Source organism: Halichoerus grypus, chromosome 5 (genome assembly GCF_964656455.1).
Source record: "Halichoerus grypus chromosome 5, mHalGry1.hap1.1, whole genome shotgun sequence".
Classification (NCBI taxonomy): domain Eukaryota; kingdom Metazoa; phylum Chordata; class Mammalia; order Carnivora; family Phocidae; genus Halichoerus; species Halichoerus grypus.
The window spans coordinates 136,767,415-136,780,046 of NC_135716.1; the positions used below are offsets into that span (position 1 = coordinate 136,767,415).

General features: G+C 36.4%; 1 protein-coding gene and 1 pseudogene across 3 annotated transcripts in view; both read right to left on the reverse strand.

Annotated features, from left to right (window-relative positions):
• Positions 1-162: 162 nt before the first annotated feature.
• Positions 163-2,126, reverse strand: LOC118521725 (glycerophosphodiester phosphodiesterase 1-like; annotated as a pseudogene).
• A 307-nt stretch (positions 2,127-2,433) lies between these two features.
• Positions 2,434-12,632, reverse strand: part of EFCAB7 (EF-hand calcium binding domain 7) — a 43,418-nt gene continuing 33,219 nt past the window's right edge. For 2 of the 3 annotated variants that reach the window (XM_078073014.1, XM_036070438.2), the window contains exons 11-14: positions 10,974-11,122; positions 5,976-6,185; positions 3,669-3,776; positions 2,434-2,687 (exon numbers count right to left, since the gene is read on the reverse strand). In XM_078073014.1, the coding sequence (XP_077929140.1) occupies positions 2,613-2,687; positions 3,669-3,776; positions 5,976-6,185; positions 10,974-11,122 (542 nt within the window). In that variant the 3' untranslated portion in view covers positions 2,434-2,612. Of the gene's footprint in view, positions 2,688-3,668; positions 3,883-5,975; positions 6,186-10,973; positions 11,123-12,632 lie in introns of all 3 variants that reach the window. The other variant, XR_013448149.1, reaches the window with a different exon arrangement.

The following is a 12,632-nucleotide window of genomic DNA, read 5'->3' on the forward strand; positions in this document are numbered from 1 at the left end:
TATTCTATAGAAAGAAACACGGCATCCGAAGGGCCTGAGGTGAGAGACAACGTGGAAACTGGGGGAAGCCACAGAAGTGTGGGTGAAAAGAAGTGTCAGAGGTGGGAAGAAAATCTGAAGAATATCAGAGAGAAGACTAAAATTACAGGGCACCTGTGTGGCTCAGTAGGTTAAGCATCTGACTCTTGATTTAGGGACAGGGCATGATCTCAGGTTGCTATCAGTGATACAGCTGGAACCAAGATGGGACTCATAGCCACATTTTGATCAAAGGTATTGAGAGGTAGCAGAATATGCCACCCCAAAATGTGCCACTTTAACATGTGGATTGTTTTGAGCTGAAGGCACTTAAGACCCAACTGATTTGGGAAAAGCTTATTACCTCTCCCTGAACTGCCAAAAAGAATTTAGATAGATAGCCTGTACCAGGAAGAGAGCTATTACTAGAGATAATTTTTTATATCAGAAAGACTTACCTGCATGGCATGGCAAACATTTGTTTACCAAACATTCACTCTTCTCATCTTCCTGTGAATTGTCTTCTTCCCCTTTGAAGCCCCAGACTCCTATCCTCTCTCCTCTGCTCAGGATGGTATATAAGCCTCAACTGGTTGACTGCCTGTGAGTCTCATGTATTTGTCGGGCTCCCATATGTACATAATGAAATTTCTTTTTCTCCTGTTAATGTCTTATGTCTATTTGATTATTAGACCAGCCAATGAATCTAGAAAGCAAGGCCAGATACTTGGTTCCTGGACCTGTTTTGAAAGCAGAGGCAGAACTATAGTTGTTTTAGTTCCATTATTAACTTAGCTTCACATTCTACCTTATTCCCTACTTATGTTTTATGCATCTCTTAACTTCATACATGATAAATCACTAACTTTGCCTTTTTTGCCCCTATTCCCTGTTTACCCACTGACTGTAGAAACCTAACGGGGACCAGATGGTAACATCTGTCTTGAAATTATCTGATGTATCTGATCATACCAGGTTCCAAACGGCACCTCATTGTCTGGAAGAATGCATACCTCCAGATTCTTTTAAGGCCTCTCACTTCATGGTTCAAGAAACTCTTCACCCTCCTCTCATGTATTCACCTCCTTCATATATATAAACTGTCCCTAGGCTCAAAAGGGTAAGGCAGCTTTGGGAATGATCTCCTGCCTTCTTCTTCGGCTGCTCTTCTGATAATAAAGCTCCCTTTGCTTAAAAACTGGGGTCTCAGACATTGGCTTACTGTGTATCAGGTGCTTGGACAAGTTTGAGTTCAGTAACGAAAGAAGGGAAAATTTTTTCCCAGCAACAACTTGAATGCCTTTAGCTAACTACTTCTTCGAGTAGTCTAGGGATACAACATCCTTTTGCATGAGGAAAGCTGAAATTCCATACAGGTACCACAAGATACTATGCATGCTCTAGTCCAGCAAAATGTCTATTGCCACAAACATGGACTGAAACACATGCATTATAGTGTGCTTTCCCATCTCCTGGATGGCTAAGGCTCCAAGTTCTGTGAGTTAATGCCATTATATTACATTCTGTCCTGTCTCATCTTATAGATCACTTTTGGCAAGAAAGGGCAGAGGATACCAGAGCAGACTGTATAGTTGAAGAAACTGCATATACATTTTCTTTACAGCACCAGTATTATATTTGCATGGCCTTTGACATCTAAGAAGATTGTGACATTATGGTTCAGGTTAGAGATCCTCTCATCAGGGAAATCATTCCTGAATCTGTGATTTGCTGCAGATTAAGTTTTCTCATTTGTTCAAATATCAAATCACTCATCAACCACTACCATCAGTTGTCATGTCTACTGTGCTATGGTGCATTAAGACAAGAATCCCCTCAGAAGTAAATTCAACATCCAACTCCAGACCCATTGCTCCAATCGTACCTGCCTGCCAAATGGCCGCCAGTATGGACGATGGTGTAACAGCTTCCAGGGCTTAAATACCTACAGGCCCAGAAGGGGTTGGAGGAGGAAGCATCAGCCAAAGCTGAAGAGGTGCAGCAGGAGGTAGAGGCTGCTGGTGGAAAGGGGCTATACATCAGCAGCAGCAGCAGCCACAGCAAAGAGAAGGGGCCCAGGAGGCCCCCTGGTCCTCCCACAGCCACATGCCTGTGACCACAGTGGCATGGATGGGAGTCTGTGACCTGTCACGCTCCTGGGACAGAACAGTGAGAAGACAGGGTGAGAGCCCAAGACACTAGCTGCAGCTGGCCTATTTTCATTTTCTTTGAGTTTATTTTTTATGAGTAAGATTAAACCAAAAGTATACAGGATTTTGTAGAATTCATCGAATACTAGTTTTTAAAAGCTTACCTGTAATTTTATTTTGATTTACTATTGGTAAATGAAATATGCCCAGATTTCCCATTAAATTAATAAGAAAGCCACACATTAAAAACATTATTATATTATTTCTATTTTATATTTATATTTTAATAATAAAGTATATAACATGGGTATAAAATGTAAACACATATAAATTGATTATTGTTTATGTACATCAGTTAAATTGATTAGCATTTAGTTTATCAACAAATAACAGACTAAACCTGAAAGAATTCTTAGTTTGACAGGCTCAAGTAGAAAACAATATTTAAGATATAAGGGAATACACACAATAATATATCCATTCTTGTCGTTCATTCAGAGGCATTACATGTTGACAAACCTGCATATAAAAATAGAAAACTTTTATTTTCCTTTCATATATTTTATTTTTGGCTAATTTTTAAACAGGATAACATTTCTAGATCCTATGCAAAAAATATCCCTGTGCAGATAAAATTCTATACCATTTGTCCTTAGTGGGTATCTACAATCTATGATCTGATGTCTAACAGAATAATCTGGCATAAATTCTACTCAAATATAGTAGCTGATATTTGGTGTATATAAATGTGGGGTAGGAGTAGTAGAAAAGGGAGTAGTGGAAAGGGGAGTAAATACCCTTTTTTCGCTAAACCTAGAGAATGTTCTAAAATCCTCATTGGGATTCTGTAGAATCTCTCCTCTTTATTCAGTTCTAGAATGTTTTAGGATTTCATGGACAGAATGAAGAAAAGAATAGAAGGCTTTTTCCTTTTTCTGTTCACTAGACCGGTTTCAGGGTCCCTGCCTTTGAGCCCCAGGCTAAATAGAAACCCACAGTTCTGCTAACACCAGAAACTACAGCTGTTCCTGGCTCTTGACTTAGATGGTTGTTATCTAAAACTTAGAGGCATTTTCTCTTTCAGGTTACATTGGAAAATCTTAATAATGTAGATAAAAATATTTTGGATTAGCAAAATTCCCATTTACTATAAACACTACTTTGTCTTTCTATATGATGTTGCAAAGTGCTTTCATATACATCATTTTATTTTTATCTTTACATTAACCTTGTGAACTACCTAACACTAGTAATAGTATATTAATTTTACATAAGAGACAGGAACAGAGTGGCTAAGTGAATCTCTCATAATCACTCAACCAAATAGTGAGACCTGGACTAGAACCAAAATCTCCTAATATAGGATGATAATAATATGAATATCATACTTAGAATAATTTTCTACTTTATTTCATATTTCCACTTATTCATACTGTTATTAGTAAAATGCTTTTTCAAATTGATAAAACAAAAAGCTTTAATTAGAAAACAATACATTACCATTGTAGATTTTGGTGCCACTTCTACTGCAAATATGTTCAGTCCTCTGTTGTTTATGCAGTTTTTACTTAGCTCATTGTTGATGTGAATAATCACTTTATTATCTGACTATAAAGAAAATTTCATAAGTTGCTAGTCCTTTCTTTAATAAATACAAATAAAATGATTATTACAAAACATTTTATAAGTCTTGTGATAGAGGTATTCACAGGGTCTGCAGAAACATAGAAACACAGAAATATTAGCTCAGACTGGGTTAGCAAGGAAGACCTTATGGAAGAACCAATACTTGAGATAACAGATCATAGATAATAGATAGCCTCTAAAATGGATAGGAAGCAAGAGAAAGCAGAATGAAGCTGGTGAATGAAAGAAATGTAGGCGCCAAAGTATTCCCCTGCTAAGAAAGCTACAAGCACGCCCTAATGACTACAAAGGGGCAGTATAACATTAGACTGCCTGGATTCATTTCTCAGCTCTACTACTCAGCATGTGACCTTCTGCAAGTTATTTAGCGTCCCCATGCTTCAATTTCTTTGTGTGTAAAATGCAGTTAGTACTTACCTCATTGGGTTGTTGTGAGAAGTAAATGCGTTAATAAATGTAAAGTGCCTGACAAATGGGAAACTCTAAAATATTATTATTACATCATTTTGGTGCAGAGCAGTTTAATTTTCCTTGAGGGAAAGGAAGGAGATGGAGGGTTGAGAAATGATAGCTAACTACAGAACAGAGAAACTGTGGTAAGTTAGTGACTCCCATCCACCGTTTTAGTTCTAATAAGACATAGAGGGCAGAAGGGAAGTTATGCTGGATCTTAGGAATCACGCTCCAAAGCTTTATGATCCACTTGAAGACTGGAATCTCCTAGCTGGGAACTCTAACTGTTTTTATCAAGTCCAAGTCCTCTACCTCATTTTCAAGATAATATATATAATCTGGACCCATACCACCTATGTTATTTATCTTTGTAGTACTCCTCCAAATAAAGTTCTCTGTTTCTGCATAGAGGATATTCCCACAATTTCCTCTATTCTTCACATTAACCCTCTTACATGCTACTGTTTCTCTGCTTCTAACGGCTATCTCTGCATATCTTTTTTTTTTTTAAGATTTTATTATTTATTTGACAGAGAGAGACACAGCGAGAGAGGGAACACAGCAGGGGGAGTGGGAGAGGGAGAAGCAGGCTTCCTGCCGAGCAGGGAACCTGACGTGGGGCTCGATCCCAGGACCATGGGATCATGACCTGAGCCGAAGGCAGACGCTTAACGACTGAGCCACCCAGGCGCCCCATGTCTCTGCACATCCAATCCTAGTTTGTCTCCAATCCCATACCACAGTCCCCTTCCCCTCATTCACAAGTCCTTCCCCAACTTCTATTGTCCAAACTAACATCAACCACAAGAGATGCAAATACAGTAAAACTAATGCACAAATAAACAGTACTATATAATTTAACATTTAATTATTCTCTGATCTCTTTTGAGAGTATTAATTCTGTCTTCCCAACTAGTCCATAAACTCCTTGAAAGCAGAGACCATATTACACTGATAGTGGCCTCTATTGTGGCTAGGAGAGTTAGTTACATAGTATATACTCACATTGACTCAATACTCAGCCAAACCTCAGCACTTTAAGAAATTCATGGTAAGCATAAAAATAATGTAAGTCTCACCCAGGAACTAAAAGAAATAAGCCAACAGTCCTAAAAATCCAGCCATCCTGAGTAAGATTTTTTTGAAAATTTATGTTTCTAGAAAGCTGGGTATCTCTAAGCATTTATGTATGTATTCTCTTGGCCTGCAATATCAGTAGTAGCAGGGATGGTAGCTAAAGTTAGCAATAAGTGGCTTGATAAAAATAGGTCCTGGGCAGTGGAATATATTAGATAAAATGATGACAGTCTACAGAATTTCTAATATTTCAAGGTGTGGAAAAAGTTGGGCTAAATTTTTTCTTTACTTCATTTATATTTCTTTAAAACCCAATGTCTGTTATTTGAAATAGTTATGTATGTGTGAAGATTTTTAATAACAAACTAAATAAGATACTTTGTACCCAGATTATGCTCTATCTTCAGAGATCCCCAAATATTTAATTTTCGTAATACAATTATCTCAAACTTTTAAAAAATGCATAAAAATTATCATGCTCAGTTTGAATTAGAAACGTAAGAAAGAATTGCCCATTATAAATATTAATATAATGTGATATTAATTACTGTGCAAGAATAGAGTAAGAAAGAAGATGGAACATATTAGTAAACAATGCAGTTATGAGGAGAACCACCTCATAAATAATACCTTGTTTTCAATAACTGATGTTATCCAGGTGTCACGCTTATACGTATGTACAATTATATTTTCATAGCCATCCATTACCCTGGCATCGCCTTTGTTAAGGACAGATTTACAAATGGCCTTCTCAAGTTGCCCACTGCATGCCTCCATATGGACAGCTTTAATTCTTGGCTTGCATTTGTCTGCATAGATATCGATGATAAATGGGCATGCCTGACAAGAAAGAAAAAGTGAACCTTGTTTTAGCTTTCTGATAGAATTAAAAATAAATTATTTGTTATTAATATGTTTATCATATGATTTAAGAAGATATACTCTCCTTCTAGCTTGTCCTCATATACCTTTAGAAAGATTTTAGTACTATGAATTCGATAATAAAAAAGCATAAAATTATGATTTTTTGTTAGCATATTAACTGACAATGTTCACAGAAAAGGAAAGAAAACTATAATCTCAAGCAAATCAGTAATCCTCCTATCAGCCCCCCACCACTCCAGCAACCCTCGGTTTGTTTCCTGAGATTAAGAATTCCTCATATCAGGGAGATCATATGAAACATGTCTTTCTCTGATTGACTTATTTCGCTTAGCATAATGCCCCCTAGTTCCATCCACATCGTTGCAAATGGCAAGATTTCGGGGGTTTTTTGATGGCTGCATAATATACCACTGTATATATATATATATATATATATATATACGACATCTTCTTTATCCATTCATCTGTTGATGGACATCTTGGCTCTTTCCATAGTTTGGCTATTGTGGACATTGCTGCTATAAACATCGGGGTGCAGGTGCTCCTTCGGATCACTACATTTGTGTTTTTGGGGTAAATACCCAGTAGTGCAATTGCTGGGTTGTATGGTAGCTCTATTTTCAACTTTTTGAGGAACCTCCATACTGTTTTCCAGAGTGGTTGCACCAGCTTGCATTCCCACCGACAGTGTAGGAGGGTGCCCCTTTCTCCGCATCCTTGCCAACATCTGTCATTTCCTGACTTGTTAATTTTAGCCATTCTGACTGGTGTGAGGTGGTATCTCATTGAGGTTTTGATTTGGATTTCCTGGATGCCGAGCGATGTTGAGCACTTTTTCATGTGTCTGTTGGCCATTTGGATGTCTTCTTCGGAAAAATGTCTGTTCATGTCTTCTGCCCATTTCTTGATTGGATTATTTGTTCTTTGGGTGTTGAGTTTGATAAGTTCTTTATAGATTTTGGATACTAGCCCTTTATCTGATATGTCATTCCCCCTGCACTATTCTTTTCTAGTTTGGTCTCTGGCTTGTTTCTTTCAAAATGTTTTTTAAATGATTTTATTTATTTTCCATTTAATTAACCATTCTCCTTCATGGAATGTAAATTCCATAAGGGAAGGAATTCTGACTATTCTATTCACCACTGATCCTCAGTGCCTCTTTATTACAGACTTACCACATGGCAGGCATCCAATAAATATCTATTAAATAAATAGTGAATTTATACATATTGATGGTCATCTTTTTAGTTGGGGGACAAAAGATAAAAGTCTGAAGTTAGTAGAACAACAGCAGAAATTTTTATTTTTAAAGAAGTTTTTAAAGATTCCAACCTTTGGCAATAATAAAGTCATTTTTATAAGAGAGACAGTAGAGTGAAACATCATTGGACTAGAAAACAGAAGATCTAGGTTTGTAACTGGATTTTGCCATTTGCTAGCTACGTGACCTGGGGAAGTCACTTCACTTTTATGAAGTTTAGTTTCTTCATTGAAAAAGTAGGAATAAATAGTATATATTCTGCCAAGGGTTGTTGGAAATATCTAATAGGTAATATGTGTGAAAATATTTTACAATGTAGAATTCTAAAAAAAAGAAAAGATTATTTGATAGTTATAAGAATATATAAATATATAAATCCTTTGTCTGTGTATTTATTTTATTTTATTTTAATTCCAGTATGTTAACATACAGTGTTTTATCAGTTTCAGGTGTACAATACAGTGAGTCAACAATTCCATACATTACCCAGTGCTCATCACAAGTGCCCTCCTTAATCCCCATCACCTATTTTCACCAATCCCTCCCACCTACCTCCCCCTACATGAATCCTTTAAATCAAATGTTACCACATATATACATCCCTATCACTAATGGAAATTACCCAACATTTTTACACCAACTAGCTGATTATGAATTGTTATTTTCTCCTTCTTGTATTACTGTTTGCTGGTGTAACATTCTCAATCCAACAACTCTATAACCCTTACTGAATGAGGACAATGTTTTCACTGTTATTCTGTAAATCAAAAGTATCCATGCCAAGAACAGAATTTTTGGATGCCCCAGTACCAAATCTTGACTTAATGTTGTTTGTGGATGAGTCTTACATTAGAGAAAGAAAGAAACAAAAAACAATACCAGGCTTGACATACAATAAGTTGCCTCGTCTCTTGGAAAATCTGTTTCCTTACCATGAAATACATTCAAATGACTAAATTGTGGCTCTCTCTCAGACATAGGAGAGTAAAATATATAAACTAATAGCTAGTATGCTTTTAGAATAACTGACTTTTTAAAAATGCTATAGAAAAAAGGGGGATTTTTTCCCCCTCTGATCAAGTACCCTTTAAAAATGAAGAAGGGGGAAAAAAACAAAAATAAAATAAAAATGAACAAGGGGCGTCTGACTGGCTCAGTCAGTAGAGCATGCAACTCTTGATCTCAGGGTCATGAGTTCAAGTCCCACATTGGGTGTAAAGCTTACTTTAAAAAAAAAAAAAAGAACAACAAATACATTATTTGATACCTAAAGTAATGGCCATAAAGGAAGAGACTCAAAGTAAAAGAAGTTCCATTGAAGCTAATACACTATATTATAGATACTATACAAGTACTTTAAAAGTATTATAGAAACACTTTAGAAATATTATAGAAATACTTTTACCAGATCACTATACTAAACAGACTGTTCTAACTAAAGTCCTTACATAAAACAACAACAAAATAAAACAAATCCATGGAGAAGTTTAAGGATTCCATCATAGATATGCAAAACCGGGCCTGCCAAATTCTGAAATACTGTGTATGATCATGTTCTAAAAACCATAAGGGTAAGATCTGGCAAAACCAGAATGGCCACCTGGATACTAGATAAAATCCTCCATGAAATAACTCATTCCAATAGGGATAAATTGGCTAAAACATTAATTGCTGAGGAAAAACTTTCCTAAGATAATGAAAAATGTGGTTAGTCCATGCTTTATCTGTAAGTAAATTAACCTGGAAAAATTGTAGTACATAAACTGAGACTATGCTCCAGAAGACTCTCTAAGCATTTCCAAATTGATTTTATACAGTTGATTCTTTCTCTATGATTTATGAATATGTACTACTAAATACAGTACATTTATTTTCAGGATGGGTCAATATATTTCACTGTTGAAAAGTCATAACCGGGGCACCTGGCTGGTTTGGTAGAGCATGTGACTCTAGATCTTGGGGTTATAAGTTTGAACTGCATGTTGGGTATAGAGATCACTTAAAAATAAAACCTTTATTTATTTTATTTTAATTTTTAAAATTTTTAAAAGATTTTATTTATTTGAGAGAGTCATACAAGTGGGGCAAGGGGCAGAGGGAGAGGAAGAAACAGACTCCCCACTGAGCAGGGAGCCGGATGTGGGGCTTGATCCTAGCACCCTGAGATCATGACCTGAGTTTAAGGCAGATGCTTAACCGACTGAGCCACCCAGGCACCCCCAAAATAAAACCTTTAAAAAACAAAACAGGGGTGCCTGGGTGGCTCAGTCGGTTAAGCATCCAACTCTTGGTTTCAGCTCAGGTGGTTATCTCATGGGTTGTGGGATCAATCCCTGTGTCGGGCTCTAGGCTCATGAAGGAGTCTGCTGAAGTTCTCTCTCCCTCTCCCTCTGCCCCTCCCTGTGTGTGCTTTCTCTCCCTCTCTCAAATAAATAAATAAATCTTAAAAAAAAATTTTTTTATTTCAGAAATCCTTCTTGCCTATGGTTTCAAAGGTCAATGCTATCAGTAAATGCTATAAAATATCTTAAATTGCTCTTAACTAATTTCTCATATTAAAAGGCATGTATAGTAGATACAATATTATTCATAGATTAGATGCTGATTTTGCACCATAGGCAGAATGTGGGATTCACTGAACGTTAGGTTAAAGTAGGATATAAAAATTTATTGTAACTATTCACCTCCTATTTTTAAAAATGGCAAAAAAAATTATAGAGAACTTTTCAGAAAAGAGGTTTATGAGGGATTTTGAATGATGTCAAAGCTAGAACTTAAACCAAAGTCTCCATACACCCAAAATTTAAAATTTGTTGATGCTAGTGTTACCCTCCTAAGTTGATTTATTTACAGAAAGGACAGATACTATTTTTAAGAATATGAACGACAAATGTACTGTTATCTGATACATGGCCTGAAACTCATAAGTTCTTTATTTCACACCTGACACAAAATATAGAATTTAAGAAGTCCTCATTTTTATTATTTCTCTGGTTTACTGAAACTCTTAATAATGATAGCTAACACATACGCAATGCTATATATAAGCCAAGCACCATCCCAAGTGTTTTACAAATATTAACCCAAGAATCAGAATTCCACTTCTCATACAGACACAATCCCCTTATTCTTAGGCTTTATTCTGTTAGGACAAAGAATTCTCTATAGACATGAGACCTTAGCAACTAAAATAGCCATCACCAATTAAGAAATATAACTTTTTAATTACCAAATGTTTTTCTGCATATCATATGCTCAAATTCCTTTGTTCCTGAATTATTTAAATGTTGGGAGTAACTAAATTTCAGGTAAGAACAGGAACTTGCATAAACTAGCAGAAACACTGCTGCACTCACAATTCATTCATATATTGAAGTTCAAGGATCTGAGTGCCCAATTCAAAAGTCATGTGTCAGGAAAATGTTCATGGAGTAAAATATTATGGACATTAAACCCATTGCAAAACTTTCAGATTGCTTTACCTCTGTCAATTCCAGAGCTTTATTATAGCCCATTGAGTGCAGAGTTACCCAAAGGTCACGAGGATCTCCTTCTCGATCATTGGCTTCCATTAGATTCAGATCCATAAAGCCCTGTCTTGTTAGTTCATTCTTCTTGGTATCAAAATTGTCTGTTAAAACAACCAAAAGTTTCTTTGTTACATAATTTTTTTTAAGATTGATTTCTTTATTTCAGAGAAAGAGAGAGCAAATGGGGGGAGGGGCAGAGGGAGATGAAGAGAGAGAAGCAGACACCCCGCCAAGTGCAGACCCCAACGCAGGGCTCCATCCTACGACCCTGAAATCATGACCTAAGCCAAAATCAAGAGTCGGATACTCAAGCGACTGAGTCACCCACGTGCCCCCTTACATAATTTTAAAAGTCATACATCTAATAAAAGGCCTATTATATATTATTACTCATAAATATTTATTTTAAAGGATGCCTTCCTTATGAATCCATGAACAATATGAAAATGGCTCAAAACATGCTAGTGAGATACTGTTTCAATTTCCCACAACTCAGCACAAAGCACCATCACAGTATATTATTTGGTTTTCAAAAAAATCAGAAGTTATAAATAATGCAAATATATTCCAAAATTAGAGGAAACTGTCATTTTTCTGGGTAAGTCCCAACCTGTTTGCTTATCTAGAGTATATACTGATACATATTTTTAAAAATTAAAGCTTCAGGGGCGCCTGGGTGGCTCAGTCGTTAAGCATCTGCCTTCAGCTCAGGTCATGATCTCAGGGTCCTGGGATTGAGCCCCGCATCGGGCTCCCTGCTCAGCGGGAAGCCTGTTTCTCCCTCTCCCTCTGTCCTTCCCCCTGCTTGTGTTCTCTTTCTCTCTCTCTGTCAAATAAATAAATAAAATCTTAAAAAATAAATAAATAAAAATTAAAGCTTCATATATGTTTGCCACCTAAACCCAGGAGAACCTGGATGAATTTGACATAATACCCCCCAAATTAATGGTGTTTCAAAAAGGGAGATGTGGATGGTGCCAGGTTTAAGGAGACTGCTAGATGCCTAATTATTCTAATTTTAACCAAATTGCCCCTGGTCCTTAAAAAACTGTTAGATAATGGGAAACTCTTTTATTATTATTATTATTTATTTGAGAAAGAGCGAGAGCAAAAGAGAGAGGGAGCACGAGCAGGGGAGAGGGAGAAGTAGATTCCCTGCTGAGCAGGGAGCCTGACACAGGACTCGATCCCAGCACCCTGGGATCATGACCTGAGCCAAAGGCAGAAGCTTAACCTACTGAGCCACTCAGGCACCCAGGAAATACTTTCAATTCTATGAGTGTCCCAGACAAATAAATCTAAGTATATCCATTTGAACATTATTTGTAAGCAAAACTACATTCACCTAGAAGTATCTACACATGTATAATTCCTGAATTTGTCTATTATATAGATAATAAACAGTTACTCATCATGGATTATATTCTGTTAACTGCCCTACAAGAAGAAAGATTTTATTTTCCAGCTTCCAACTGTAATATACCCAAGGGAAATAGGTACTCTTTATTTGAGATATCTCTTTTGTATGCATTATTGTGAAAAAAGCAGCAGAGACATAACAATTTAAAACTGACTGATTAATAGTTTAATAGTAGTATAAAGATTAATAGT